The following is a 24,989-nucleotide window of genomic DNA, read 5'->3' as shown; positions in this document are numbered from 1 at the left end:
CTAAACTAGGGTTTTGATGATTAAGACAAACTTTTAATAGATTCAATACTAGGACAATGCAGAATGGTATATGCTAGTTGTCTTCAGTTAGGTCAGGTTTTTTTTTTTTTTTTTTTACAGAATTTTCGAGAAAAGAAGCTGATGAGGACCAGTGTGGTTTTACACCTTTAAAAAAAAAAAAATTGTCCCATTGAGTTTATATGAATGCAGAGTTTGTTTTAATTTTCACAAATAAAAATGATTGTTTTATAGCTTTGGGAGTTGAAGAAGACTGAAGGAAGCAGTTGGTGGGGCCTTTTAAACTTTATTAATCCCACATGTAGAGCACACACCACGGTTTCTGCACACTCTAAAATCTTTTTTTAGAGATCCGAATGAGAATGTTTGTGTAAATGAATGCCACTTTGTTATAAAAAAAGATCATTTCGGGTGCTGAAAAAACCGTAAGGCTAGCAGAGCCGTAGCCCAGGGCTCTTTAGCATGCAGGCATTGAGTGTGCAGCCAATCAGAAGGCGGCTGCTACTATAAATAAGAGGAAGCGCGCTGGGCGATGCAAGTACTTTGTACCTACCCGAGAGGGGAAAAGGAGTTTTGTAAAAAAAATTTTCCTTCTCTTTGTTAGGCTTACTTACTTACTTACGGGAATGGCAGAAACCGCTCCAGCAGCAGCATCAGCCGCTGCACCTCCTCCGGCTCCAGTGCAACACCTCTCCGGAAAAAACTCCACTGGCTACCTATCAAGGAACGAATAAACTTCAAAGTCCACACACTGATCCACAAGATCCTCCACGGAGAAACTCCAAGCTACATGACCAGTCTAACCGAACTTTCAGCCAGGAACAGGTCCAAATCTTCTCGAACATATCTCAACCTTCACCTGCCTAATTGCAAAGGTTTCAAATACAAAACCTACTATGCATCCAACTTCTCCGTTATAGGCAGCTAACTTTGGAATGCCATTTCAAGATTCATCCGAACAACAAACGAACATCTATGCTTCCGAAAGCTGCTGAAAACATACCTCTTCAAACAAGTCTATCCAAACGACCCAACTTAATTTGCGACCCTAATCCACAGCACTAACATTAAACATGCCTCAACCCTCCCCCCAACATCTCTTCCTCTTGTCCTTCCTTATACAACTGCATTATCTTTGTGATACTGTTTACCCATACATTGTATTACCTTTATGATACTTTGTACCATACATTGTGTTTTCTATGTGATACTTGCACCCATACATTGTAAGCCGCACTGAACCTGCTATCGAGCGGGAAAGAGCGGGATATAAATGCCAGAAATAAATAAATAAACATTCTATTTGCTTTCTAAGCCACCGCCGCACGCTGAGCAGAGGGTTTTAACGTATCATTGACGATGACGTCTAGATCCCTTTCCTGGTCGGTGAATCCTAACGTGGAACCTTGCATCACGTAGCTAGAATTTGGATTCTTCTTTCCCACATGTATCACTTTGCACTTGGACATGTTAAACGGCATCTGCCATTTAGATGCCCGGTCTCGTAAGGTACTCTTGTAATTTTTCACAATCCCCCTGCGATTTAACAACTGGAACGCTGGAAGAGGAGTGAGTGTGTATGTATGTGTGTGTGTGTGGAGGGGGCGGGGGGATGCTGCACTAACAGCGGGAAGAAAAATGCATCTGATCGGAAGATTTTTTTAAAATGACCGTGTGGCGGGAAGATTTCATAAATGGGAGTGGGACCAGAACAGAGGGCATAAAAGGAGGGCAGCCTCTTCAGAGGTGGATCATTCTTGCTCCTTGGAGGCATCCTGATTGCCTGCCCACCCTGGAAAAGGGAGCTGGCTAGTGTTGTCAGTTTTAAGATAGGAGCACCTTCAAAGGAGGCCTTAACATTCACCAGGTGGTCAATGTTAGGCCTATGCTCTGAAGTCCCAGCACAGACCCCTGGGGAACCCCGCTATCTACCCTTCTCCATTGAGAATTTTGCCCATTTAACTCTACTCTCTGTTTTCTATCTTTAACCAATTTATAATCCACAATAGAACACTCCCTCCTATCCCATGACTCTCCAATTTCCTCTGGAGTATTTCATGAGGTACTTTGTCAAATGCCTTTTGAAAATCCAGATACACAATACTGACCGACTCACCCTTAGCCACATGTTTGTTCACCCCTTCGAAGGAATGTGATAGATTGGCGAGGCAAGATTTCCCTTCACTAAATCCGTGCTGGCTTTGTCTTGTTAATCCATGCTTTTGAATATGCTCTGTTCTGTAATTTTGTTCTTTATCATAGTTTCTACCATTTTGCCTGGCACCGACGTCAGGCTCACCGGTCTGTAATTTCACGGGTACCGCGTTTGATTTTAAAGATAAATTACATATTACTAACAACAGTTCTGCAAGTTTATTTTTCAATTCTGTCAGTACTCCTGAATGAATACCATCTGGTCCAGGCGATTTGCTGCTCTTCAATTTGTCAAGTTGTGCCATTACATCCTCTAGATTTATAGAGATTTCACTCAGTTTCTCTGACTCGTCAGCTTTGAATACTATTTCTGGCACCGGTATCTCTCCCAAATCTTCCTTGGTGAAGACAGAAGCAAAGGATTCATTTATTCTCTCCGCTATAGCTTTGTCTTCACTGAGTGCCCCTTTTACCCCTCGGTCATCTAGCGGTCCAACTGATTCTTTTGCTGGCTTCTTGCTTTTAATATACCGAAGAAAAAAAATTATTATGTGATTTTGCCTCCAGCGCGATCTTTTTCTCAAAGTCTCTCTTAGCCTTCCTTATCAGCGCTTTGCATTTGATTTGCCATTCCTTATGCTGTTTCTTATTATAATCAGTCGGATCCTTCTTCCATTTTCTGAAAGATTTTGTTTTAGCTTTAATAGCTTCCTTCACCTCACTCTTTAACCATGCCGGCTGCTGTTTGGTCTTCCTTCCTCATTTTCTAATACACGGAATATATTTGGCCTGGGCTTCCAGGGTGGTAGTTTTAAACAGCATCCACGCCTGATGTACATTTTTGACCTTCACTGCTGCTCCTCTACGTTTTTTTTTCACCGTTCTTCTCATTTTATCATAGTCTCCTTTTTGACTATGCTAAATTTTAAAAAAGGTAAGAAATGAACTAGAATATTTGAAAGGAAAGAGTCACAGTCACACCAGGAAGAGATGAGATAAAAAGAGCATCAGGTACTTGTAACTACTATCCAAATTCACATAACTAACTCCAAATTCACATAAGCCAAAAGAAAAAAGGCGAGTTTTTAAAGAAAGACTTAAATGTGATAAAGGGTTTGTCTTCAGGTAGAGGCTTAAGGAGCAGGTTCCAGAATAGCAGTGCCAGGAAATTAAACACACTCTGCTGTGGAGTAGCAAGCTGTGCCGACGATGGTCGACCTAATGTTGGTTCCTCTGGTCACAGCCCTTTCCAAACTAGGTCTCAACCCATTTATTTATTCGGATGATATCTCTATCTCTATTCCTTTTGTATTAATGTATTAAGTTATGTCCAATAAAAAAGGTATCATCTTATTTTCTTTTCCATGTTTTATTTTGTTTGATTTCTATTGATAACCTTAAGAGTGGACTAACACGGCTACCACACTCCTCTATTCCTTTTAAAAGAGACTTGACCGAAATAGCCAGTGAAATACAGCTTGGGTTGCGCACAATGCTGGATTGGGCCAACACTTTTAAATTCAAATTCAATGCTGAGAAAACACATTGCCTCAACTTCTCCACTCCCTATAACAAGTTTATGACCTCCACATTAGTCACGCCTGAGCTTGTCTTACAGATCTCTGAGTCTCTAAAAATATTAGGTGTAATTGTTGACAGGCACTTCACTCTGGAGCAGCAAACGAACTCTACTACCAGACAAATGTTCTTCTCTCTTTGGAAAACTAAAACGCATAAAGCCATATTTCCCTAGGGAAGTATTTTTATGTTTAATTCAGTCTTTCGTCCTTAGCCACCTTGATTACTGTAATGGTATATATGCAGGGTGCAAGGACATGCTTCTGAAAAAATTACAAACTGCTCAGAACACAGCTGCTAGGCTTATTTATGGTAAATCCAGGTTTGAAAGCTCAAGACCGCTGTGTGAGAAACTGCACTGGCTCCCTGTCAAGGACCGAATAACATTTAAAATTTGCGCACTGGTGCATAAAATTCTCTATGGTGAGGCCCCAGCCTATATGGACACCCTTGTCAGCTTACCACCTCGTAACTCTCACAGATCAGCTCGCTTGTAACTAAATCTGCATTACCCAATTCACAGAAGCCTCAAGTATAAAACCACCTACGCTTCCACCTTTTCCTACATTAGCGCACAACTGTGGAATGGTCTACCTAAATTTGTGAAAATCACCCCTGATCATCCGACCTTTAAAAAATATCTTAAGAACTTCTTATTCGAGAAAGCTTACGCTCCTGACCGGCCCTGCACCGCTGTCTATTAAATTCCATTTCTCTTTCCACATTTCCCCCACCTCTGCTATTACTTATTAGCCTCTTTCACTACAATGCCATTGACTGTTTGTTGTAGACTTGATGTATGCTTTCTGTAAATTCCTGTAAGCCACATTGGGCTTGCCCTTGGGTGGGAATATGTGGGATATAAACGCTATAAATAAATAAAGAGAGCGCAATGCTGGAGAGAGAATATACTAAGCAAGCTTAATAACTGGGGGAGTGATCATGAAAAGCCATGAAATTCAGAAGCAGCAGCTTGTACTGAAATCGAAAAGCAACGGGTAACCAATGCTGACCAATGAACAGGGTAGAGATGTACTCAAATTTACAGGCATGTCGTAAGAAACATAAGAATATTCAGTCATACCGGGTGAGGCCCACGGTCCATCTAGTCCAGTATCTTATTTTAAAGCAGTAGGCAATCCAGGTCATATCTGGCAGAGACCCAAATAGTAGCAACATTCCAAGCTATCAATCCCAGGACAAGCAGGGGCTTCCCCATGTCTGTCCAAACCTTTTTTTTTAAAACCCAGATACTCTAACCGCTGTTACTACATCCTCCAACAAAGAGGTCCAGAGTTTAACTATTCATGGAGTGAGAAAAAAGGTCCTTCTATTTGTTTTAAAAGGATTTCCATGTAAGTTCATTGAGTGTCCCGTAGTCTTTGTACTGTATGAAAGAGTAAAAAATCGATTTTACCTCTACTCGATCTACACCACTCAATCATATCTCCCTTTTATTGGATAATCTGGGGGACAGGCCTAGGCAATATTACCCTAATCCAGTTTTGAAAATAGATGAGGATTAAGGCCTGTATAGTATGTTACTAAATGCTCACTACTGCATGCAGTTCACCAATTGCACTCAATCGGGACCTGACATAAGAAATTTCTTGGATTACTGCATTCCCTTGCACAGTCCTACCCTTTTTGGCATGATATCTTAAATCTTGGCCTCCCTGCTCTCTAGGGTGTCCTTTGAGAGGCAAATTTGATTTGATTGGTATTATCAATTTTATTTTTCCTGAAAGCAGATCATGGTCTGCTGAAGTGCTGATACCATATTGAGAATACTGGAAGAATAAATCCGTTTAAAGCAGCAATGGTAAAAACAAGCAGAGACCAGCAAAAGAAGTTTTAGTATGGAATGAGTGGAGACTGAGAGGGGGTGGGGGGGTTAGATGGTACTTTATGTCCCTACTCGTCCTCATATTCCATGTAAACATCCTTCACAACGCTTCGAATATAGCAACATTGTAAAAGAGAGCATAGGATCAGTTAAGTTCCTTTCTTTTCCTCTCACATGAAAACGTAGAGCAGTTGGAGAAAAAATGGTCTCCAGGCATGAAGTGTGGGGAGAGGGAAGGATTTAGTTGTCCCGCCTTTTAGCACAGAGTCCAGTTCTCCATAAGGTCCTCCTCACTGCTATATCAGCGGCAGCCTTCAGCTTTCTTCGTCAATCAACAATATCAATCCTTGTTGGTGTAGTGCGTTTTACTTTGTAAGTCAAACATGTCTGGACGTGGTAAAGGTGGCAAGGGCTTGGGGAAAGGAGGCGCTAAGCGGCATAGGAAGGTGTTACGCGATAACATCCAGGGAATTACAAAGCCTGCGATCCGGCGCCTGGCTCGCCGAGGCGGAGTCAAGCGTATCTCCGGTCTCATCTATGAAGAGACTCGCGGGGTGCTGAAGGTTTTCTTGGAGAACGTTATCCGAGACGCTGTCACCTACACTGAGCACGCCAAGAGAAAGACGGTAACAGCTATGGACGTGGTGTATGCTCTAAAACGCCAGGGCCGTACTCTGTATGGTTTCGGAGGCTAAAGGACCTGATCCTTGCTTGTATCTATCCAAGCAACCCAAAGGCTCTTTTCAGAGCCACCCACACTGTCAGTAACAGAGCTTTGATTTCTTTTTGGCTGTTGTATGTGTTGAAGAATGTTAGAAGTGCCTATTTACGCTTTCATGGGTAGCCCCAATTGTGAGAACCCAAAAAGAGAATGCGTGGTGAGAGTCATGAGTAACCCCGAATCTACGCTTTCATGGGTAACCCCAATTCTGAGAGCCCAAAAAGAATGCATGGTGAGGGTCATGGGTAACCCCAACGAGAATGTTGGTGTGATGAGGGAAACATGGGTAACCCCAAGTCTGGGAGCCCATACTCTGTAAGCCACATTGAGCCTGCAAATTGGTGGGAAAATAGAAAGCCCGGAGGAAGAATTTGTGTGATGAGGGAAACATGAAAAGACTTGATCTCCCTTCCCTGAGATAAAGTAAAAAGTATTGCTACTTTTGGGCCAGCCCTACTGGTACAGCAAGAAGTTAAAAAAGAAGTTTAGCAAGAAGTTAAAAGCGCTTTATGTGAAGTAAGTGGGTGGCTCTGAAAAGAGCCTTTGGGTTCTTTCTGTGTGCCGAAGCTGTAGGCTGAGGCCGCCATTACTTGGAGCTGGTGTACTTAGTGACAGCCTTGGTGCCCTCGGACACCGCGTGCTTGGCCAGCTCACCCGGCAGCAGCAGACGAACTGCGGTCTGGATTTCCCTGGAAGTGATGGTGGAGCGCTTGTTATAGTGAGCGAGCCGGGAGGCTTCTCCAGCGATGCGCTCAAAGATGTCATTCACGAAGGAATTCATGATGTTCATGGCTTTGGAAGAAATGCCAGTGTCGGGATGAACCTGCTTCAGCACTTTATACACGTAGATGGCGTAGCTCTCCTTTCTACTTCTCTTGCGCTTTTTGCCATCCTTCTTCTGGGTCTTGCTCACAGCTTTCTTAGAGCCCTTCTTGGGCGCGGGAGCGGATTTGGCTGGTTCAGGCATAGCGAGGCAACGAAAATTTCAAGCAGACAAAAGCAAACTGTCCTGAAAGCTTGCCATTCGGACGGCTATTTATAGGCTTCACACATGCAAATTACTAGCCCTCAGCCTCTCTCCTGCTATTTGGTCTAGGCTAGTGACACGTCATCAGACAGCCTGGCAGCCCTCGGATTGGCCTATTTGTCAGCCTATTATGATAATAGTTGAGACAGGCCGGATTGAGGTCCTTAACCAATCGCCAAGGAGTGTCAGAAGCACTTAAGGAGTATAAAAAATGGCCGGGTGGCGGGTGCTTCCAGTTCTTTCAGCTATTTCTTATTGAAGCTCTTCGAGATGTCTGGACGTGGTAAGCAAGGGGGTAAAGCTCGGGCTAAAGCTAAGACTCGCTCGTCCCGGGCGGGGCTGCAGTTTCCCGTGGGGCGCGTACACAGGTTGCTGCGGAAGGGCAACTACGCTGAGAGGGTAGGTGCCGGCGCCCCAGTCTATCTGGCAGCGGTGCTGGAGTATCTGACCGCCGAGATCCTGGAGCTGGCTGGCAATGCCGCGCGCGATAACAAGAAGACCCGCATCATCCCCAGGCACTTGCAGCTGGCCATCCGCAACGACGAAGAGCTGAACAAACTGCTGGGGAGAGTCACCATCGCGCAGGGCGGCGTGCTGCCTAACATCCAGGCGGTACTACTGCCTAAGAAGACCGAGAGTCACAAGGCGGCCAAGGGCAAGTAAAGCTTTGTCGCGCGGAGAGGTCGGAAACCAGAAACCCAAAGGCTCTTTTCAGAGCCACCCACGTTGTCTTGTAAAGAGCCAGTTTGCTGCATGAGTATCATCTTAAAAAAAAAAAAAAAAAAAGTTTTCCCAAGTTAGATATTTCCCTTTAGAGGCTGCTGAAGGATGGCGAGAGCACTCCATGGTAATAGCCCAGAATACCTGACTGGCCAGTTTCTATGATACAATCTTACTAGGACAGCTAAACCGAATAGGCGGAAGCGGAGGGAAATGACATTAATAGCCAGAGTAATTGCGGAGGGGAGGGGGGAATCAATGATTTTAGAATACAGAGTTTTTAAAAAATGAGTTATGCCAGGAGTTCTGAAACAACCAGTGTTGACAGAAAATTTGAAATAAAAAGCCCATAACACAGAGAAACAGCTTTTGGAAAGGTCCTCTCTTTCTCCCAGTAGCAGTTTTAAGGTCTTGACCGGGAAAGATTTATCTGACCAATCCATGCACAGGGCGGGCTTTTCAAACCTAACCACGGTGTTCACTGCATCTATTAAACAGCCGCTATTTAAAGGTGATGCCAGCTTGAACGATACATCATAGATGTGCATTCGTTCCCTGGATTCTCACATAAGCAAGTGATGACATTTCAAACTGGATGCAGAATTGCCTAATTACACTGATCAAGGGATTAAAAGATGTAGCATATGTGGAGCAGATCAGAAAACTTACATTTGAAAAGCAGGTAATTTGATCCCAGGAGCCAAATCTACATACCAGAATTGCCCACATTACCTAGTAACATAGTAGATGACGGCAGAGAAAGACCTGTTCGGTCCATCCAGTCTGCCCAACAAGATAAACTCATATGTGCTACTTTTTGTGTATACCTGACCTTGATTTGTATCTGCCATTTTCAGGGCACAGACCATAGAAGTCTGCCCAGCACTAGCCCTGCCTCCCCCACCGGCTCTGCCACCCAATCTCCGCTAAGCTCCTTAGGATCCATTCCTTCCGAACAGGATTCCTTTATGTTTATCCCACGCATTTTTGAATTCCGTTACCGTTTTCATCTCCATCACCTCCCGCGGGAGGGCATTCCAAGCATCCACCACTCTCTCCGTGAAAAATACTTCCTGACATTTTTCTTCAGTCTGCCCCCCTTCAATCTCATTTCATGTCCTCTCGTTCTACCACCTTCCCATCTACGGAAAAGTTTCGCTTGCGGATTAATAACTTTCAAGTATTTGAACGTCTGTATCATATCACCCCTGTTTCTTTGTAGACATGTTCAGGTCAGCAGGTCTCTCGTCATACATCTTGTAACGCAAATCCCATACCATTCTTGTAGCTTTTCTTTGCACCGCTTCAATTCTTTTTACATCCTTAGCAAGATAGGGCCTCCAAAACTGAACACAATACACCAGGTGGGGCCTCACCAACGACTTATACAGGGGCATCAACACCTCTTTTCTTCTGCCGGTCACACCTCTCTCTATACAGCTTAGCAACCTTCTAGCTACGGCCACCGCCTTGTCATACTGTTTAGTCGCCTTCAGATCCTCAGATACTATCACCCCATTTCTTCGCATTGAATTTTAATTGCCAAACCTTAGACCATTCTTCTAGCTTCCGCAGATCCTTTTTCACGTTTTCCACTCCCTCCCGGGTGTCCACCGTATTACAAATCTTAGTATCGTCCGCAAAAAGGCAAAGTTTACCTTCTAACCCTTCGGCAGTGTCACTCACAAATATATTGAGCAGAACTGGCCCCAGCACCGATCCCTGAGGCACTCCACTACTCACCTTTACCTCATCCGAGCGAATTCCATTAACCACTGGCGTCTGTCCGTCAACCAGTTCCTAATCCAGTTCACCACGTCAGGTCCTATCTTCAGCCTGTCCAGTTTATCTGAGAGCCTCCTGTGGAGAACCGTGTCAAAAGCTTTGCTGAAATCTAAGTAGATTACGACCACAGCACGTCCTTGATTCAATTCTCCGGTCACCTGGTAAAACCATGTTGTCTCGGATTTTGCAACTTATTGACTTCCAGGAAATTCACTATCCTTTCCTTCAGCATCACTTCCATTACTTTTCCAATAACCGAAGTGAGGCTTACCGGCCTGTAGTTTCCAGCTTCTTCCCTATCACCACTTTTGTGAAGAGGGACCACCTCTGCCGTTCTCCAATCCAACGGAGCCTCTCCCGTCTCCAAGGATTTATTAAACAAATCTTTAAGAGGACCCGCCAGAACCTCTCTGAGCTCCCTCAATATCCTGCTTGAAATCCAGGACTTTGAGTTTTGAGTGGCTGCCCTCCACTTTAGCTGTCATATCAAACCAAACCGTTTGATGGTCACTGCTGCCCAGGTGGGCACCCACTCGGACATTTGACACACTATCCCCATTTGTGAGCCCAGATCCAGCGTCACTCCCTCCCTCGTGGGTTCCGTCACCATTTGTCTGAGCAGAGCACTTTGAAAAGCATCCACGATCACTCTACTTCTTTCCAATTGTGCAGATGGAACCTTCCAATCTACATCCGGCAGATTGAAATCTCCCAGCAACAGCACCTCTCTCTTCTTTCCCAACTTTTGAATATCTGAGATCAGATGTTTATCTAGTTCCTTCAATTGTGTCGGGGGGGTCTGTAGACAACACCCACATGGAGAGAGGTTCTATCATCTCTTTTTAAGGTGATCCATATCGCTTCTTCCTTTCCCCAGTTCCATGTCATTTCAGTCGCTGGGATATCATTTCTCACATACAGAGCTACTCCTCCACCTTTACGACCATCTCTATCCTTCCTAAATAGATTATAGCCTGGTACGTTTGCATCCCATTCATGGGAACCATTGAGCCACGTCTCCGTGATTGCAACAACGTGTAAGTCTGCCTCCAACATCAGGGCTTGAAGGTCATGAACTTTATTGCTTAGACTGTGAGCATTTGTGGTCATAGCTTTCCATCTACATTTCCTAGTATGTGTTTCAAATGTACTGATTTGGGGGTGTCTTTTCTTTTTGGGTACCTTCGTATCTTTTTGTTCCACCTTCATTGCTTTTTTTCTTCCTTGCGCCTCAGTTCTATTTTCAGGAACATCACAGTGCTGTAGTAGAGCAAAAGAATTCTGTATCCATTAAATGGATAAGTGATCCTCTGAGGCAGTGGCGTAGGAAGGGGGGAGAGGGGGGGGCGGTCCGCTCCAGATGCACGCCACTGGGGGGTGTCGGCTCCGCGCTGGTGCACTGCCCTCTCTGCCCCGGAACAGGTTACTTCCTGTTCCGGGACAGAGAGAGCAGTGAACCAGCGTGGAGCCGACACACCCCAGCAACGTGCGGTCAGGGCGGGTCGGCCCTCCCGCCCGTCCCTCGCCGCAGGTATGCGCTCCGGGGGGGAGGTATGCGCTCCAGGGGCGGTGGTGCGCTCCAGCGGGAGGAGGGTGCGCCGTGCTGCACCCGGGGGGGGGTGCGCAGCGGCGACCCGCCCCGGGTGTCAGCTCCCCTCGCTACGGCTCTGCTCTGAGGCCATCCAATCTAAGAATATAGACACTTATGAAAGTATATTGTAATTTAGACTTCACCTACAGCTGCCTTAGAAAGAAAGAAAATCATAATTTTCCCAGATCTCCCCTAATATCACCAATTGACATGGTAAAGAAATATTTCGTTGAAATCTTAGGGATGTCAAGTGACTTACTGCCTCCTAAAGTTCGGGCACAATATTTACAAAGCAATACAAAATTGGATGGTGCAACTTTTCAACCACAAATAGGAGACGGTATGAATCTAACTTCAATCCTCATTGCAAGTTACCACTCAGAGAACTACTGTAGTGGTCTCTTTTGCCTTGGAGATGGACCGAGATGCTGTCCTAAAACTTTCCTTTAGGCATTTGAACTTCATGTTTTAGGATCTAAAATAAGAACTTACCCTCATCTCTCTATAGAAACTCAGAAAAGGCACAGGGCTTTTTGGCCATGCACCGAGGACTTTAGCCCTCGGGGCTAATTTTGTACTAAAATTTCCTTGCATCTGTCGAATATTGTTTCAATCTAAGCAATTTCAACTCTTTCATCCTAAACAGTCAGAGGAATGTTTGTTAGCAAAAGAGGATGTTAATGTAACTGTTAACTAACAGATAGCACACTGTATGATAGGCTTCAGGAGGCATGATGGGTAGTAGTAACTATTTACTAATTTTTTGAATTTTCTCTTCTTTTGGATCAAAATTGCTTAAGAATAAGGGTCGAAATAAAATTTTAATTTCCACTTAATTGATAATATGGATAAATGAGTTACGTTATTTTCTAAATTTCTTAATCTTTTTTTAGTTGTATAACGTAGAAATGAATAAAAAAATGTTTTTAAAAAAGCACCAAAGGTCTATAAGAACAGGCAAGTATGAAATCTCTACTGAAGGACCCGACACGGGCCATGTTTCGGCTAACGCCTGCTTCAGGGGCTCAGCCTTAGCAATACACTTTTAGATGAAATACCAAGAAGTGCCCTAAATGGGGCACTAAGGCATCAAATCTCTATTGAAGGACCGGACACCAACCATGTTTCGGCTGCTTCAGAGGTCGACCTTTGTAATACACTTTAGATGAAATACCAAGAAGTGCCTTAAGTGGGGCAGTAAGGCTGATGTAGGCGATATGTCATGGTCCATCCAGTCTTGTGGGCAGACTGGATGGACCATGCAGGTCTTTTTCTGCCGTCATCTACTATGTTACTATGTCGAGAAATGGCTCTACTTTTCAATCTTTATTTTGTGGGAAATAAGTTTGGATATTTCCTGATGTAGATAAACAAACACAAGAGCGGAGAAACTGATAAGGGTGATCGGCTAAACCGGAGCTTGCAATTAATGGGTGTGGGGTGGGAGGGGGGGGTCGGTGAGCAGCTCCTTATCTCCAATGTCTGCAGGGCTGTTGTGGAGGCATCCAGCTAAAGTCCTCGCTTGCCCCGGCCGCTGGAAGAGGAGTGAGTGTTTGTGTGTGTGTTTGGGGGGGGGGGGGATGCTGCACTAGCAGCGGCAGAAGAATGCATTTGATTGGAAGACTTTTTAAAAACGACCGTGTGTGGGAAGATTTCACAAATGGGGGTGGGACCAGAACAGAGGGCATAAAAGGAGGGCTGCCTCTTGGATGGCATCCTGATTGAGTGCCCACCCTGGAGAAGGGAGCTGGCTATTGTTGCCAGTTTTTTGTTGGGTGGGAGTGATGCCCAAGATAGGAGCGCCTTCAAATGAGGCCCTTTAAAGAAGGCCTTAGCATTCACCAGGTGGTCAATGTTAGGCTTATGCTCTGAAGTAGAGACCTGGAGGTCCAGGTCTTCTTCTTCTTTTTTTTTTTTTTTTTTGCTCTAACTATTGTGCTGGGGCAAGGCATTTTGGTTTAGTTTGGGTAAATTCTTTGTTTTTTTTCTTGCTGGTGTGGTGGGTCACATTATTTTTGGATAATCCTTGTTTAATATTTCATTGCTCGAATGACATATTGTAACCACCTATAAAATGAAGCTGCAGCCTTTTGTTTTATACCAATACATATTTGTTAAACTTAAGGAAGTTGTCTGGTCTGCTACAATTGTTTAATCATTTTCAGGTATAGGAGATGTCTCACATCACCTGTTAAAGCTTTTCTATCTTTAAGAGAGAAATGCTGTCTTTTGGTGGTGGTGGGGTCCTTTTTGCCGGCATATGCTTGTAAATATATGTTAAAATACCTGATAGTAAAACATACATAGTTTCTGCCAGAGCAATTAATAACTTTCCTGGACTTAAAGAAGATCACAACAGGAGATATCTAATTAGGACTCAAGCAATTAGATTGAGGGTTTAAATTCATGCTAAGGCCTTGTGCCATTTTAGTTACTTTTACATTTGGTTGTCTGTTTGTTACTCTCCCTTCCTTTTTGTGCTCTGAAAGGATGTGATGTATGCTTTTCTTGTGGAGATTATTTTTTTTCTCTTTTTGTTTTGTGTGTTGCTTAAATGTTTTCAACAAATTAATAAAAAAAAAAGAATGCACCCCAGGCATCACTTGAGTGGTTATAATAAAAAGTTAATCACTTTTTTAACACCTAAACAAGGGTTTGATGATTAAGACAAACTTTTAATAGATTCAATACTAGGACAATGCAGAATGGTATGTGCTAGTTGTCTTCAGTTAGGTCAGGTTCTTTTTTTTTTTTTAAGATCATTTTCCATAGAAGAAGCTGATGAGGACCAGTGTGGTTTTACACCTTAATTGTCCCATTGAATTTATAAGAATGCAGAGCCAGAGATTGTTTTAATTGTCACAAATAAAAATGATTGTTTTATAGCTTTGGGAGCTGAAGAAGACTGAAGGAAGCAGTTGGTGGGTTCTTTTAAACTTTATTAATCCCACATGTAGAGCACGGTTTCTGCACACTCTAAAAACTTTTTTTTAGAGATCTGAATGAGAATGAGTGGAGGACTGGCCTAGTGGTTAGGGTGGTGGACTTTGGTCCTGAGGAACTGAGTTGATTCCCGGCACAGGCAGCTCCTTGTGACTCTGGGCAAGTCACTTAACCCTCCATTGCCCGCCGAATAGAGCCTGCCATGACTGGGAAAGTGCGGGGTACAAATGTAACAAAAAAAAAATGTTTGTGGAACTAAAAGCCACTTTGTTATAATAAAAAAAAAAAAAGATCATTTCGGGTGCTGAAGAAACCGTAAGGCTAGCAGAGCCGTAGGCCAGGGGTCTGTAGCATGCAGGCATTGAGTGTGCAGCCAATCAGAAGGCGGCTGCTACTATAAATAAGAGGAAGAGCGCTAGGGCGATGCAAGTTTGTATCTACCCGAGTCACGTGAGAGAGGGGGAAAAGGAGTTTTCTATATTTTTTTTCTTTCTGTTATTTAGGGTTACTTACTTACGAGAATGGCAGAAACCGCTCCAGCAGCAGCATCAGCCGCTGCACCTCCTCCGGCTCCAGGCGCGGCCAAGAAAAAGGCCAAGAAGCCGACTGGAGCGGCGAAAGCGCGTAAGTCATCGGGCCCCAGCGTATCCGAGCTGATCGTGAAGGCCGTGTCAGCCTCAAAGGAGCGCAGCGGCATGTCTCTGGCTGCCCTGAAGAAGGCTCTAGCGGCATCTGGCTACGACGTGGAGAAGAACAACAGCCGCTTGAAGCTGGCCGTCAAGAGCCTGGTGAGCAAGGGCAGCTTGTTGCAGACCAAGGGCAGCGGAGCTTCGGGCTCCTTCAAACTGAACAAGAAGCAGCCGGAGGGCAAGAAGAAGAGCGCTCCCAAAAGCAAGAAACCGGCCGTGAAGAAGCCGAAAAAGGCGGCATCGGCGGGAGTGAAAAAGAGTCCGAAGAGAGCCAAGAAACCGTCAGCAGCCGCTACCAAGAAAGTAGTCAAGAGCCCCAAAAAGCCCAAAGCGGTTAAAGCCAAGAAAGTAGCTAAGAGCCCAGCTAAAGCAGTGAAACCGAAGGTGAAGAAAAGCCCAGCAAAGGCTGCCAAACCCAAAGCCAAAAAGGCCGCAAAGGGGGCCCCTAAGAAAAAGTGAAGCTGTGCGCCTTGCTCGATTCTCTTATAAACCCAAAGGCTCTTTTCAGAGCCACCACCACACAGATCAAAGAAAGAGCAAGATGACTTTAGTTCTTATTCAATGCCTTTAAAAGGCTGCTTCTGCACAGGTGTATTATGTGGGTGTGTGTGCCCGCGGTCGCACATAAACTGGAACTTCGGCGCACCAAAGGATAGGCACAGGCGCAGCTACCAGCAAGTTGGTTTAATTCCACAGAAGCAGGCATGCTCTAATGGACTCCTTTTGGCCTTTTCTCCATGCGAAAAAAAAATGAATGCTAAAATACTGGAAGTGTTCAGAAAGAAAAGGCCAAGGGAGCACGTGTTTCAGCATAAATAGCGGGTTCGGGGAAGAAAGGCTGCAAGGTAGACTGACTCGTCAACTCTTCTGAATAGAGGAATTGGGTGGCTCTTAAAAGAGCCTTTTGGTTGTGTAGCTGGAGCATAATGGCTTTCTAAGCCCTCTCACCACGAATACGGCGAGCCAACTGGATATCTTTGGGCATGATGGTGACTCTCTTGGCGTGGATGGCGCAAAGATTGGTATCCTCGAAGAGTCCCACCAGGTAAGCCTCGCTAGCCTCTTGCAGGGCCATGACAGCCGAGCTCTGGAAGCGCAAGTCGGTCTTAAAGTCTTGCGCGATCTCTCGCACCAGGCGTTGGAAAGGCAGCTTACGAATAAGCAGCTCGGTAGACTTCTGATAGCGGCGGATTTCCCTCAACGCTACAGTGCCCGGTCGATAACGATGAGGCTTCTTCACACCGCCTGTGGCGGGGGCGCTTTTGCGAGCTGCCTTAGTCGCCAGCTGCTTTCGAGGAGCTTTTCCTCCAGTAGACTTACGAGCAGTCTGCTTAGTACGGGCCATGCTGGACACACACTTCTCACGTCCTTCGTGCTTTCAAAAGATACTGATGGAATAAAAGCACGTCGTCTCGGCACACTGCTCTTTTATAGGCTGCTCCTAGTCAGCTGATAGGCTCTCAGAACCGTTAAAGAAGGCATGAAAAGCTCGCTCTGGTGTGGCCGTGGCCGGATTGGTCAGAAATGCATGTCTTGCTCGCGCGCATCAGAAGGCTAGCCTGCTGGGCAGCTCGAGTATCGGCGTACGCAGCTCAGACAGGGTTAACGTTTGCATAATTTTGGTTCTTAGTCAGTCTGGTATAAATTGTGTGTTACCTAGCTCTTTATTTATTTGAATGTTTGTTTGTTTCGTATTCTCCGCTTTCATAGGATAAATTAGCCCTTTTGCAATCTTGTAAACCATTAGTAAACTGAAACCTAGGTTTGAAATTCCCGCCCTCTGCAGTGATTGGAAAGATACTCTTCCAGTTAACGGCAGCAAATTTAAAGCGCGGGCTCCAACAAATTCTCAATTGTCTTGGGATTTTGATGTACAGGCTGCTATTACTGCTATACTAAACATGTTTTGTTCCGTAGGGTGTGGACCCATTTAAGGCCAGAGATATGGGAGGGATTCGGGGGGGGGGGAGGGAAAATGCCTGCATCTGGACGTAAACAGTAAAAAAAAAAAAAAGAACATATTTTCTATAAAAGTGTTAAAAGAGGGAACTGTCCATTAAAATCTGCAAAAGTGTGTTTTCACTAAGTGCACTTGGCATTCATCCTACTTATTTGCACTGGCCCCGCTTAGCTTTCGGCGAAGACTAAAGCATCTCTAGCCTCTGGACCAGCAGAAGCCAGCCTGCCTTGTCTTCCCCTGAGATACCCCTCTTTTCTGGGATCAGCTCTAAGACAGACAGGGCAGGCTCTACAAGCAAAAGATTCACACAAATGGGCTTTCTGCTGGATAGTAGCTGCATTTGCATTCCATTCAAAGTAAGAGCCTATATCATAACTCCACAGAGAAGCTAAATCCAAAGGAGCTTATCCCAAACCTGCAAATTAAGACTCCTTTACACAAAGCCATGCTAGCGATTCCGGTGTGGCAAAGGCGAAGAATCCCATAGGAATTGAATGGGCTTCGTCACATTTCCGCACCGGAATCACTAGCGCACAATATTCGAGGTGCGTTCGCACCATGGAGCGATACAAAGGCATTATAACGTTCTCATTTTTATAAGCATTGCCACACCGGGACAGACCAAAGGTCCATCAAGCCCAGCGTCCTGTTTCCAACAGTGGCCTATCCAGGTCACAAATACTTGGCAAGGTCCCATAAAGGTTCAATACATTTTATGCTGCTTATCCCAGAAATAAGCAGTGGATTTTCCCCAAGTCATTTTAACAATGGTCTATGGACTTCTCTTTTAGGAAGCCGTCCAAACCTTCTAGAGTTTAATTACACGTTGAGTGAAGAAACATTTTCTCTGATTCGTTTTAAATGTACTACTTTGTAGCTTCATCGTATGCCCCCTAGTCCTAGTATTTTTGGAAGGAGTAAACAAATGATTCACGTCTACCGTTCCACTCCACTCATTATTTATAGACCTCTATTATATCTCCCCTCAACCATCTTTCTCTAAGCTGAAGATCCCTAGCCGCTTCAGCCTTTCCTCTTAATAGTACCTAGCAAGTCAAATCAACCTCATCGGTATCATCTGCGTGGTCCTCACAATGCGGAGTCCCCCAAGGATTGCCTCTATCCCCAATCCTCTTCAACCATATGATGATTCCTTTGGCTAAAGTCCCTATCCAAAGCTGGTCTAAACCCCTTCATCTATGCTGACTATGTCACCATATTCATCCCTTTTCAATCCAACCTTGCAGAAACCAACGCCTTCAAAATGAAACTGAATAAAGAAAAAACTCAATGCTTAATCCTCTCTTCAAGACACTCCACTCTACTCCCAACCACCCTAATCACCCCCAACATTACAATTCCAATATCTGACAACTTAAAAATCCTAGGAGTAACATTAGACAACCATCTAACTCTAGAAACTCACGCAAAAGCCATGATGAAGAAGATGTTCAACATGATGTGGGTATTGAAAAGAGTAAAACCATTCCTCCCCCAAAAATCATTCCGCAATCTGGTACAATCCACAGTACTCACCCACGCTGATTACTGCAACAGTATCTTCATTGATTGCAAAGCCCAAATCCTAAAAAAACTCCATACCGCCCAAAACACGGCAGCCAGACTAATTTTTGGTAAATCACGGTTCGAAAGTGCAACACCTCTCCGGAAAAAACTCCACTGGCTACCCATCAAGGAACGAATAAACTTCAAAGTCCACACACTGATCCACAAGATCCTCCACGGAGAATCTCCAAGCTACATGACCAGTCTAACCGACCTTTCAGCCAGGAACAGTGGCGTACCAAGGTGGGGGCGGTCCACCCCGGGTGCACGCTGCGGGGGGGGGGGGGGGGGGGGTGCCCGCGCGCCTGCCGGCTCTTCGTTTTCATGCTCCCTCTGCCCCGGAACAGGAAGTAACCTGTTCCGGGGCAAAGGGAGCATGAAAAATCTTAGTTTCTTACCTGTAATGGTAGTTTTCCGTGGACAGGATCTTCTAGCCACACCTCTGAATATACGCCACGATGACGTGCGTGACCCGGCTATCCAATAGCAATGCTTGAGAAGTAGAAGCAACAAATTAGCGGATTCCCGCCCATCAGTATAGTATAAATACCATTTGACAGCTCAGACAGTCAGTTTAATAATATAGCTACGACAACCAGGGAGGGTAGGGAGGGATGGTGTGGCTAGAAGATCCTTTGTCCACGGAAAACTACCGTTACAGGTAAGAAACTAAGATTTTTCCATGGACAGGATCTTCTAGCCACACCTCTGAAGACTCCCAAGCATACACAGGTAACAATCATGTGATAGATCAAACATGAATAATCCAATAAACATGATGAAAGAAAATTTGTTACCTGTGGTAGGAGGAGGAGGACAGTTGTTGTTTACATTACCTCCAGAAGGATCGACAGTCCAAATAATTAATCTGTACGTGAAGCTGCATGGAAACAGTAATACTTTGAAAAGTATGCAGGGATGATCATGTAGCTGCCCTAGAGATGTAAAAATGAAGTTGAGGTCGCCATAGCACTCAACATATGAGTTGTAACATGATGATGTGAAGCATGTTGATTATAACAAAATTTTATATAGTGAGTAACAACTGAAGAAAGAGTACATTTAGAGATTGGATGTCGATTTTTTTTTTTACATTGTAAGAAAGACATAACTGCGAAGGTCTATGACCACCTGATGTACACTGTAAATAACTTGATAATGCGCTGTTACAGTCCAATGTGTGCAATCTACTATGTTGAGTAGATCGATAAGGAGGTAGGAAAATTACTGGTAAAATAACCGATTAATTTCTGCGAAAAGAAGACTCTACTTTTGGTAGAAAACTCCAGATGAGATCGTAGTATCAGATCATGATGTACAACTTGAGTATATGGGGTGAAAAATACAAATGCATGTAGTTTTCTAAGTCTTCGAGGTGAAGTAATAGTAATAAGAAACTACGTTATCCAAGGAAAAAATTGAAAGGTAACCCATTGAAATGGTGCAAATGGAGGTTCCATGAGGTTTTCTAAAACCAAAGTGTAATCCTATACTACTGGGGGTAAGTGAATTGGAGGTTTACGATTCAGAAGATCTTTCAAAAATCTGTTTGTGATAGGATGTGTCATTACTCTGTAATCATCAATCATTCCAGAGAAAAACAGAAAATATGCGCAATGTGGACCTTAACTAAAGAGTAGCCAAACCTGAGTTGGATAAAAAGAGGAAATATCCAAAAATGGAGAAATTAGGCAAAATTTTAGGTAAATCTAATGTGTTATACAGTCATAGCAAAATCTGTTCCAGTTAGACAGATAAACAAGTCTGATCGATTGTTTTGAAAGGCAAGAACACATTAATAACTGGTTGAGAAAAAAAAAAACCGAATAACCTATCTAGTTACTTGAAGATACCAATTGGAAAGATGGAGTTTATTGAGACTTGGATGAAGAAGTTGACCATTGATCTGCTAGATGAGGTCTGATATTGCATGAAGAAAACCATGGTTGGAGGACAGTTAACTGCATTAGTCCAGGAAACTACGCTTGCCTCGGCCGATATGTTGTTATTAGAATTGGAGGAAAGACGTAAAAGAGAGAATTTGTCCAACAAATAGTAATACGTCTGCGCTATCATGTTCTTTTAATACCACCTTGAGCAATATTTATGACAGTTGTTGAACTGTGAGAACGCAAAAAGATGTACCCGAGTACAGTGCAAAGCTGAAAAAGGTTGTGAAGAATTGTGATACCACTTGTGTAAGATAAGTATCCTGCTTAACACATCTGCAATGTGATTCTCCCAATCTGATAGATAAATCACTTGAATCACAGAATGGAGTGATAGAATTAGGGTCTAAAGTCTGACAGCTGCTTGACACAGATGAAGAGAGCTCATAAGCCCTTGCTTATTTATAGAAAACTGCCACCTTATTGTCTATACTAACCTATATCACTTGGGATGGAAGTAGATGTTGAAAAGTTTGAACAGCCACTCTGACCGCTCTGAATACGAGGAGAGTATGGAATAGAAGCTGTCCTGAAGTGACCAGTGGCCTTGTGTTGACAAGGGTCCTAGATGTGTCTGTCCCCCAACCAACTTAGGATGCATCTGTAGTAAGAAACTTGGTTGGAAAAAGGTGATTGGAACGGGACTCCTACAAAGAGATTTTTTTTTTTTGATATGACATAAGAGGATGTAGATACTGAATCCACTTTTCCTTAAAATACCACTGTAGAGGCCTTATGTGTAGTTGCACTAGCGGCAGAACAGCAATTGTTAAAGCCATATGTCCCAAAAGAATTAGAAGAAGTCGAGCAGTCGTGATGTTTACTGATTGAAGATAATGAACTAATTGTATGAGGAAAATGAGCTCGCGGGAGTGGTGACTATGGTATAGATTATGCAGAAACCAGATCCACTCCCATGAAAGTCAACCTCTGTGTCGGGATCACCTGTGATTTTTTTTTTTTTCTATTGATCAGTAAACCTAACCTTCAAAAAGAATAATGGTAGTCTGTAAAACTTGAAGATTTTGTTGTGGAGACTGAGCTACCATCAACCAATTGTCTTGATATGAAAAACAGGAGGATTCCTTATCGATGTAACTGAACAATTTGAAAATCAAATGTACAAACAATAGAACCAAAAAGAGATCTCTCACAACTTATGTTTCCCAAACAAGGTCTGTATTTAAATCAATAAATTGACCTAATTGAGAACACCCTGAGATCTGACGGTAAGCCAAAATGTATAAGTTTGTACTGGTAATTTTGTCCTAAACAGACAAACCGAAGGTATCGTCGTGAATAGGGATGAAACAGTAATATGTAAGTCATCATCCTGTAGATCTAGGGCTGAAAACCATACCCCTTGACTTAATGCAGGAAGTATTACAAGTAAAAATGGCATTCAAATCTTTGTTTTGGGAGAAACTTGTTGAGTTGTGTTAGATCCAAGATGTAGGGGTTGTGAAAATACTAGAGAATAACCATTTTGAAGAATATCCAGAATCCACGTGTCTAATGTTATTGATCTCCAAACAATGAAAACGTGTTGAATTCTGCCCCCCCACCAGACTCTGACACTTGGAAAGGTGAAAAAGAAGGAGTAAGCTTTTGCTGCTGATGTGTCTGAACAGGCTTCTGAGAACACTGTTCTCTAGCTGGTCTAGTGTGAAAATTATGTGGATACTGAAATTTAAATTGATAAGCAGGACATTGATAAATAAAAGATTTACGCTGTTTGAAATCTGGTTCCAGAGGTAAAGAAAGCCCACTTCTTATAACTGGATTTAAAAGATTGGTGTTTATCCTGCTCCGAGGGTATCAAGTGTTATACCCAATCCTGCTCATATACCCAGACTGTAAGCTCTCTCTTGTCAAATGTTCTGGTAGCGCTATATATAGTATTGGTTGTACAACCCTCCTTAAAAGCTTCAATAACTGTTTAACATGATCTTAAACAATTAGAGGGATTTGACTCACCACCGCTGGATTACAAGCCAATTAAGAAAGCACCAGAAGAAAGGAGCATCATAAACAATGAGCACCCAAAACTGAGGCTCTTAAGCAAGATAACCATCTTGAAGGAATTAAAGTACTACATTTCTGACAGAAGTATCAAAGTGATCATATCTAGTACTGACCATTTGTAAAGAACTCATAATCTGCTGAAAAAGAGGCATATCCTCCAAATTAGTAGATAAATATACTATCTGATGAAGTATATGAATATAAATAGGGGCAGATAGCATAGGAGAGTGATAATTCTTTCTTGCTAATATATCCATAAACTGGAAATCCCTTATTTCTACACATCGTAGATTACACCACCAATGATGCGTGGTAAGCTGACTCTTATCAAGGACCTAAAGAGTTCAAGAACCTTATATTTAGTATGTATTGATCCTTAGGTAGATTGAATAGAATATTGTATATCAATCTATGATGGTCCTAAAGCACCTGAGGTATAAGGAGCTTGACCAAATTTAAACACTTAGTGACTGATGTTTTTATCCTTAGAAACCTCTTCTTGAGAAGTTAGAGAAAAATGCAATGCATGAACCAATCTATGTAAAAAAACTTTTGCATAATATTCATCACTTAGAAAAAACTCTTCCCTGATTAGTGTACTACATATAAAAAGTAGCAGGGATTTTCTGCCCTGTCTGAATAATATGAGTGTTAGGAAGAGCTGGTACACAGAGTTGTGAGTTCACAGACAAATTGATTGGAAGAGAAGGAGAATGAGATACCCACCACAGCTACTGCCCCTGAGGTAGACAAGAAGCTACGTAGATGAAATCAAATGCAGTGAGATAGCTTGTTTAGAGTGAAATATAGAACCCGAAGGTTCTGAAACCCTCTGTTGAGTCTGTATAATCCTGAAATTGAACTGTGACGAGACTTTCTGGACTGCGAGGTTTTTTTTTTTTTTTAAAAGCTCTGATACAGAAGCCTATTTTCAATTGTTGTTAACTAGGCAACGATACCGACAACGTCCATGCCCAGATAGACTGACCTGTCGAGATGGACGGTTCTGACTGCCCTTCCAAGATGCTGAATTGGGTGCCCATGCCCCGACGTCGACCTCACAGCCGACTTCGTCTCGACATCGGCCTCTGGAGATGGCAGCGGTCACAGGCAAAAACATCCTAAGACGTTTGCTGTGTATACCGTGAAGAAAAGATGTACCCTACCTGACATCGATGTCGTCTTCACTTCCTGAATTTGATCGTGACGTCACTGTTCGAGATCGTCGATCCCGTGATGAATGTCGACGTCGATCCACAGACCTGCCCTTGGAGTCAGGCAAACCCTCTCGAAACGTTTGCTGTCTGACGGGCGAGAAGTTTGTCCTGATCCCCGGGCACAGAGGCAAGGGTGGAGAGCAGGAATTGAAGTCACCTGATCCCCGGGCACAGAGGGCAAGGGGGAGAGCAGGAATTGAAGTCACCTGATCCCCGGGCACTAAGGCAAGGGGGAGAGAAGGATAATATTATTCTCCATAGCAGCTGAATCATGCGAAACCTGTAAAGACAGTACTGGTAAAGATTTGGTAAGAGAACTTACATATGAAGAGTACAAAGCTGTTAAATACTGTTTCTATAAGTAAACAATTTACTACATCGTGAGATAATACAAATAATTTTGACTGACTGACTGAATAGAAAAACTACCGGGTCGCTCTGTCAGCGCGGAAAAAATAAAACTGACTGTCTCAGAGAGCTGTCATATGGTATTTATACTATACTGATGGGCGGGAATCCGCTAATTTGTTGCTTTTACTTCTCAAGCATTGCTATTGGATAGCCGGGTCACGCACCTCATCGTGGCGTATATTCAGAGGTGTGGCTAGAAGATCCTGTCCATGGAAAACGAAGAGCCGACAGGTGCGCGGCACCCCCCCCCAGCGGCGTGCACCCGGGGTGGACCGCCCCCACCTTGGTACGCCACTGACTATAAGGGGAGACTTCTGTGGGCTTTCAAGATCCAGAATTACTATACAATTCTTGATTCAAGAAACCTCTGTGCTATGGTATGTGTTACCAAAGAAATGCAGAAAGTTACAGGAATGGAAAGACTTTCAAGCTATCTTGCAAAACAGGAAGAGGAATAATTCTGAACTCTTCTTTTCTCTGTACTGCATATATACATGGTGTAATAAAACTATAAGACTGTTTAGATGAAGTTGTCCAAATGCACAAGTAAAAGTTACAGATTCTATTTACAGGCGCATTTCTTTACAAAGCTGTTCAAATCAGTCAAGTTCCTGCTTGTAAAGCGAGCAGAAAACTGAAGGAGACAAACAGAATTTATAGCTGCAGGAGGAGGAGGAGGAGGAAACCAATATTCCCGTTCAGTCCCTTTATTGATACGGCAGCACGGGGCTCGACCCTTCTCTGGAGAGGAACCAGTCGAATTTACCACGCCCCCTGTGACGTGAGGTT

The 24,989-nt window shown here is 43.6% G+C and overlaps 3 protein-coding genes across 3 annotated transcripts; 2 read left to right on the top strand and 1 right to left on the bottom strand.

Annotated features, from left to right (window-relative positions):
- Nucleotides 1-6,903: 6,903 nt before the first annotated feature.
- Nucleotides 6,904-7,301, bottom strand: LOC115479474 (histone H2B type 2-E). Its single transcript, XM_030217396.1, has one exon. The coding sequence runs from the start codon at nt 7,282-7,284 to the stop codon at nt 6,904-6,906; it is 381 nt and encodes a 126-aa protein (XP_030073256.1). The 5' UTR covers nt 7,285-7,301.
- Nucleotides 7,302-7,528: 227 nt separating this feature from the next.
- LOC115479471 (histone H2A type 1-E) lies at nt 7,529-8,040 on the top strand. The gene has a single exon (XM_030217394.1). The coding sequence runs from the start codon at nt 7,615-7,617 to the stop codon at nt 8,005-8,007; it is 393 nt and encodes a 130-aa protein (XP_030073254.1). The 5' UTR covers nt 7,529-7,614; the 3' UTR covers nt 8,008-8,040.
- Nucleotides 8,041-14,849: 6,809 nt separating this feature from the next.
- Nucleotides 14,850-15,554, top strand: LOC115479469 (histone H1.11R-like). The gene has a single exon (XM_030217391.1). It carries the CDS (start codon nt 14,905-14,907, stop codon nt 15,529-15,531), a length of 627 nt encoding a protein of 208 aa, XP_030073251.1. The 5' UTR covers nt 14,850-14,904; the 3' UTR covers nt 15,532-15,554.
- The last annotated feature ends 9,435 nt before the right edge of the window (nt 15,555-24,989 follow it).

Source organism: Microcaecilia unicolor, chromosome 11, assembly GCF_901765095.1.
Source record: "Microcaecilia unicolor chromosome 11, aMicUni1.1, whole genome shotgun sequence".
NCBI lineage: Eukaryota > Metazoa > Chordata > Amphibia > Gymnophiona > Siphonopidae > Microcaecilia > Microcaecilia unicolor.
Note: the sequence above shows the minus strand (reverse complement) of the source record. Positions and strands in the feature narration are given on the sequence as shown.

Coding starts and splice junctions, on each gene's coding strand:
- LOC115479474 (XM_030217396.1), bottom strand. CDS start 7,284: ATGCCTGAACCAGCCAAATCCGCTCCCGCGCCCAAGAAGGGCTCTAAG.
- LOC115479471 (XM_030217394.1), top strand. CDS start 7,615: ATGTCTGGACGTGGTAAGCAAGGGGGTAAAGCTCGGGCTAAAGCTAAG.
- LOC115479469 (XM_030217391.1), top strand. CDS start 14,905: ATGGCAGAAACCGCTCCAGCAGCAGCATCAGCCGCTGCACCTCCTCCG.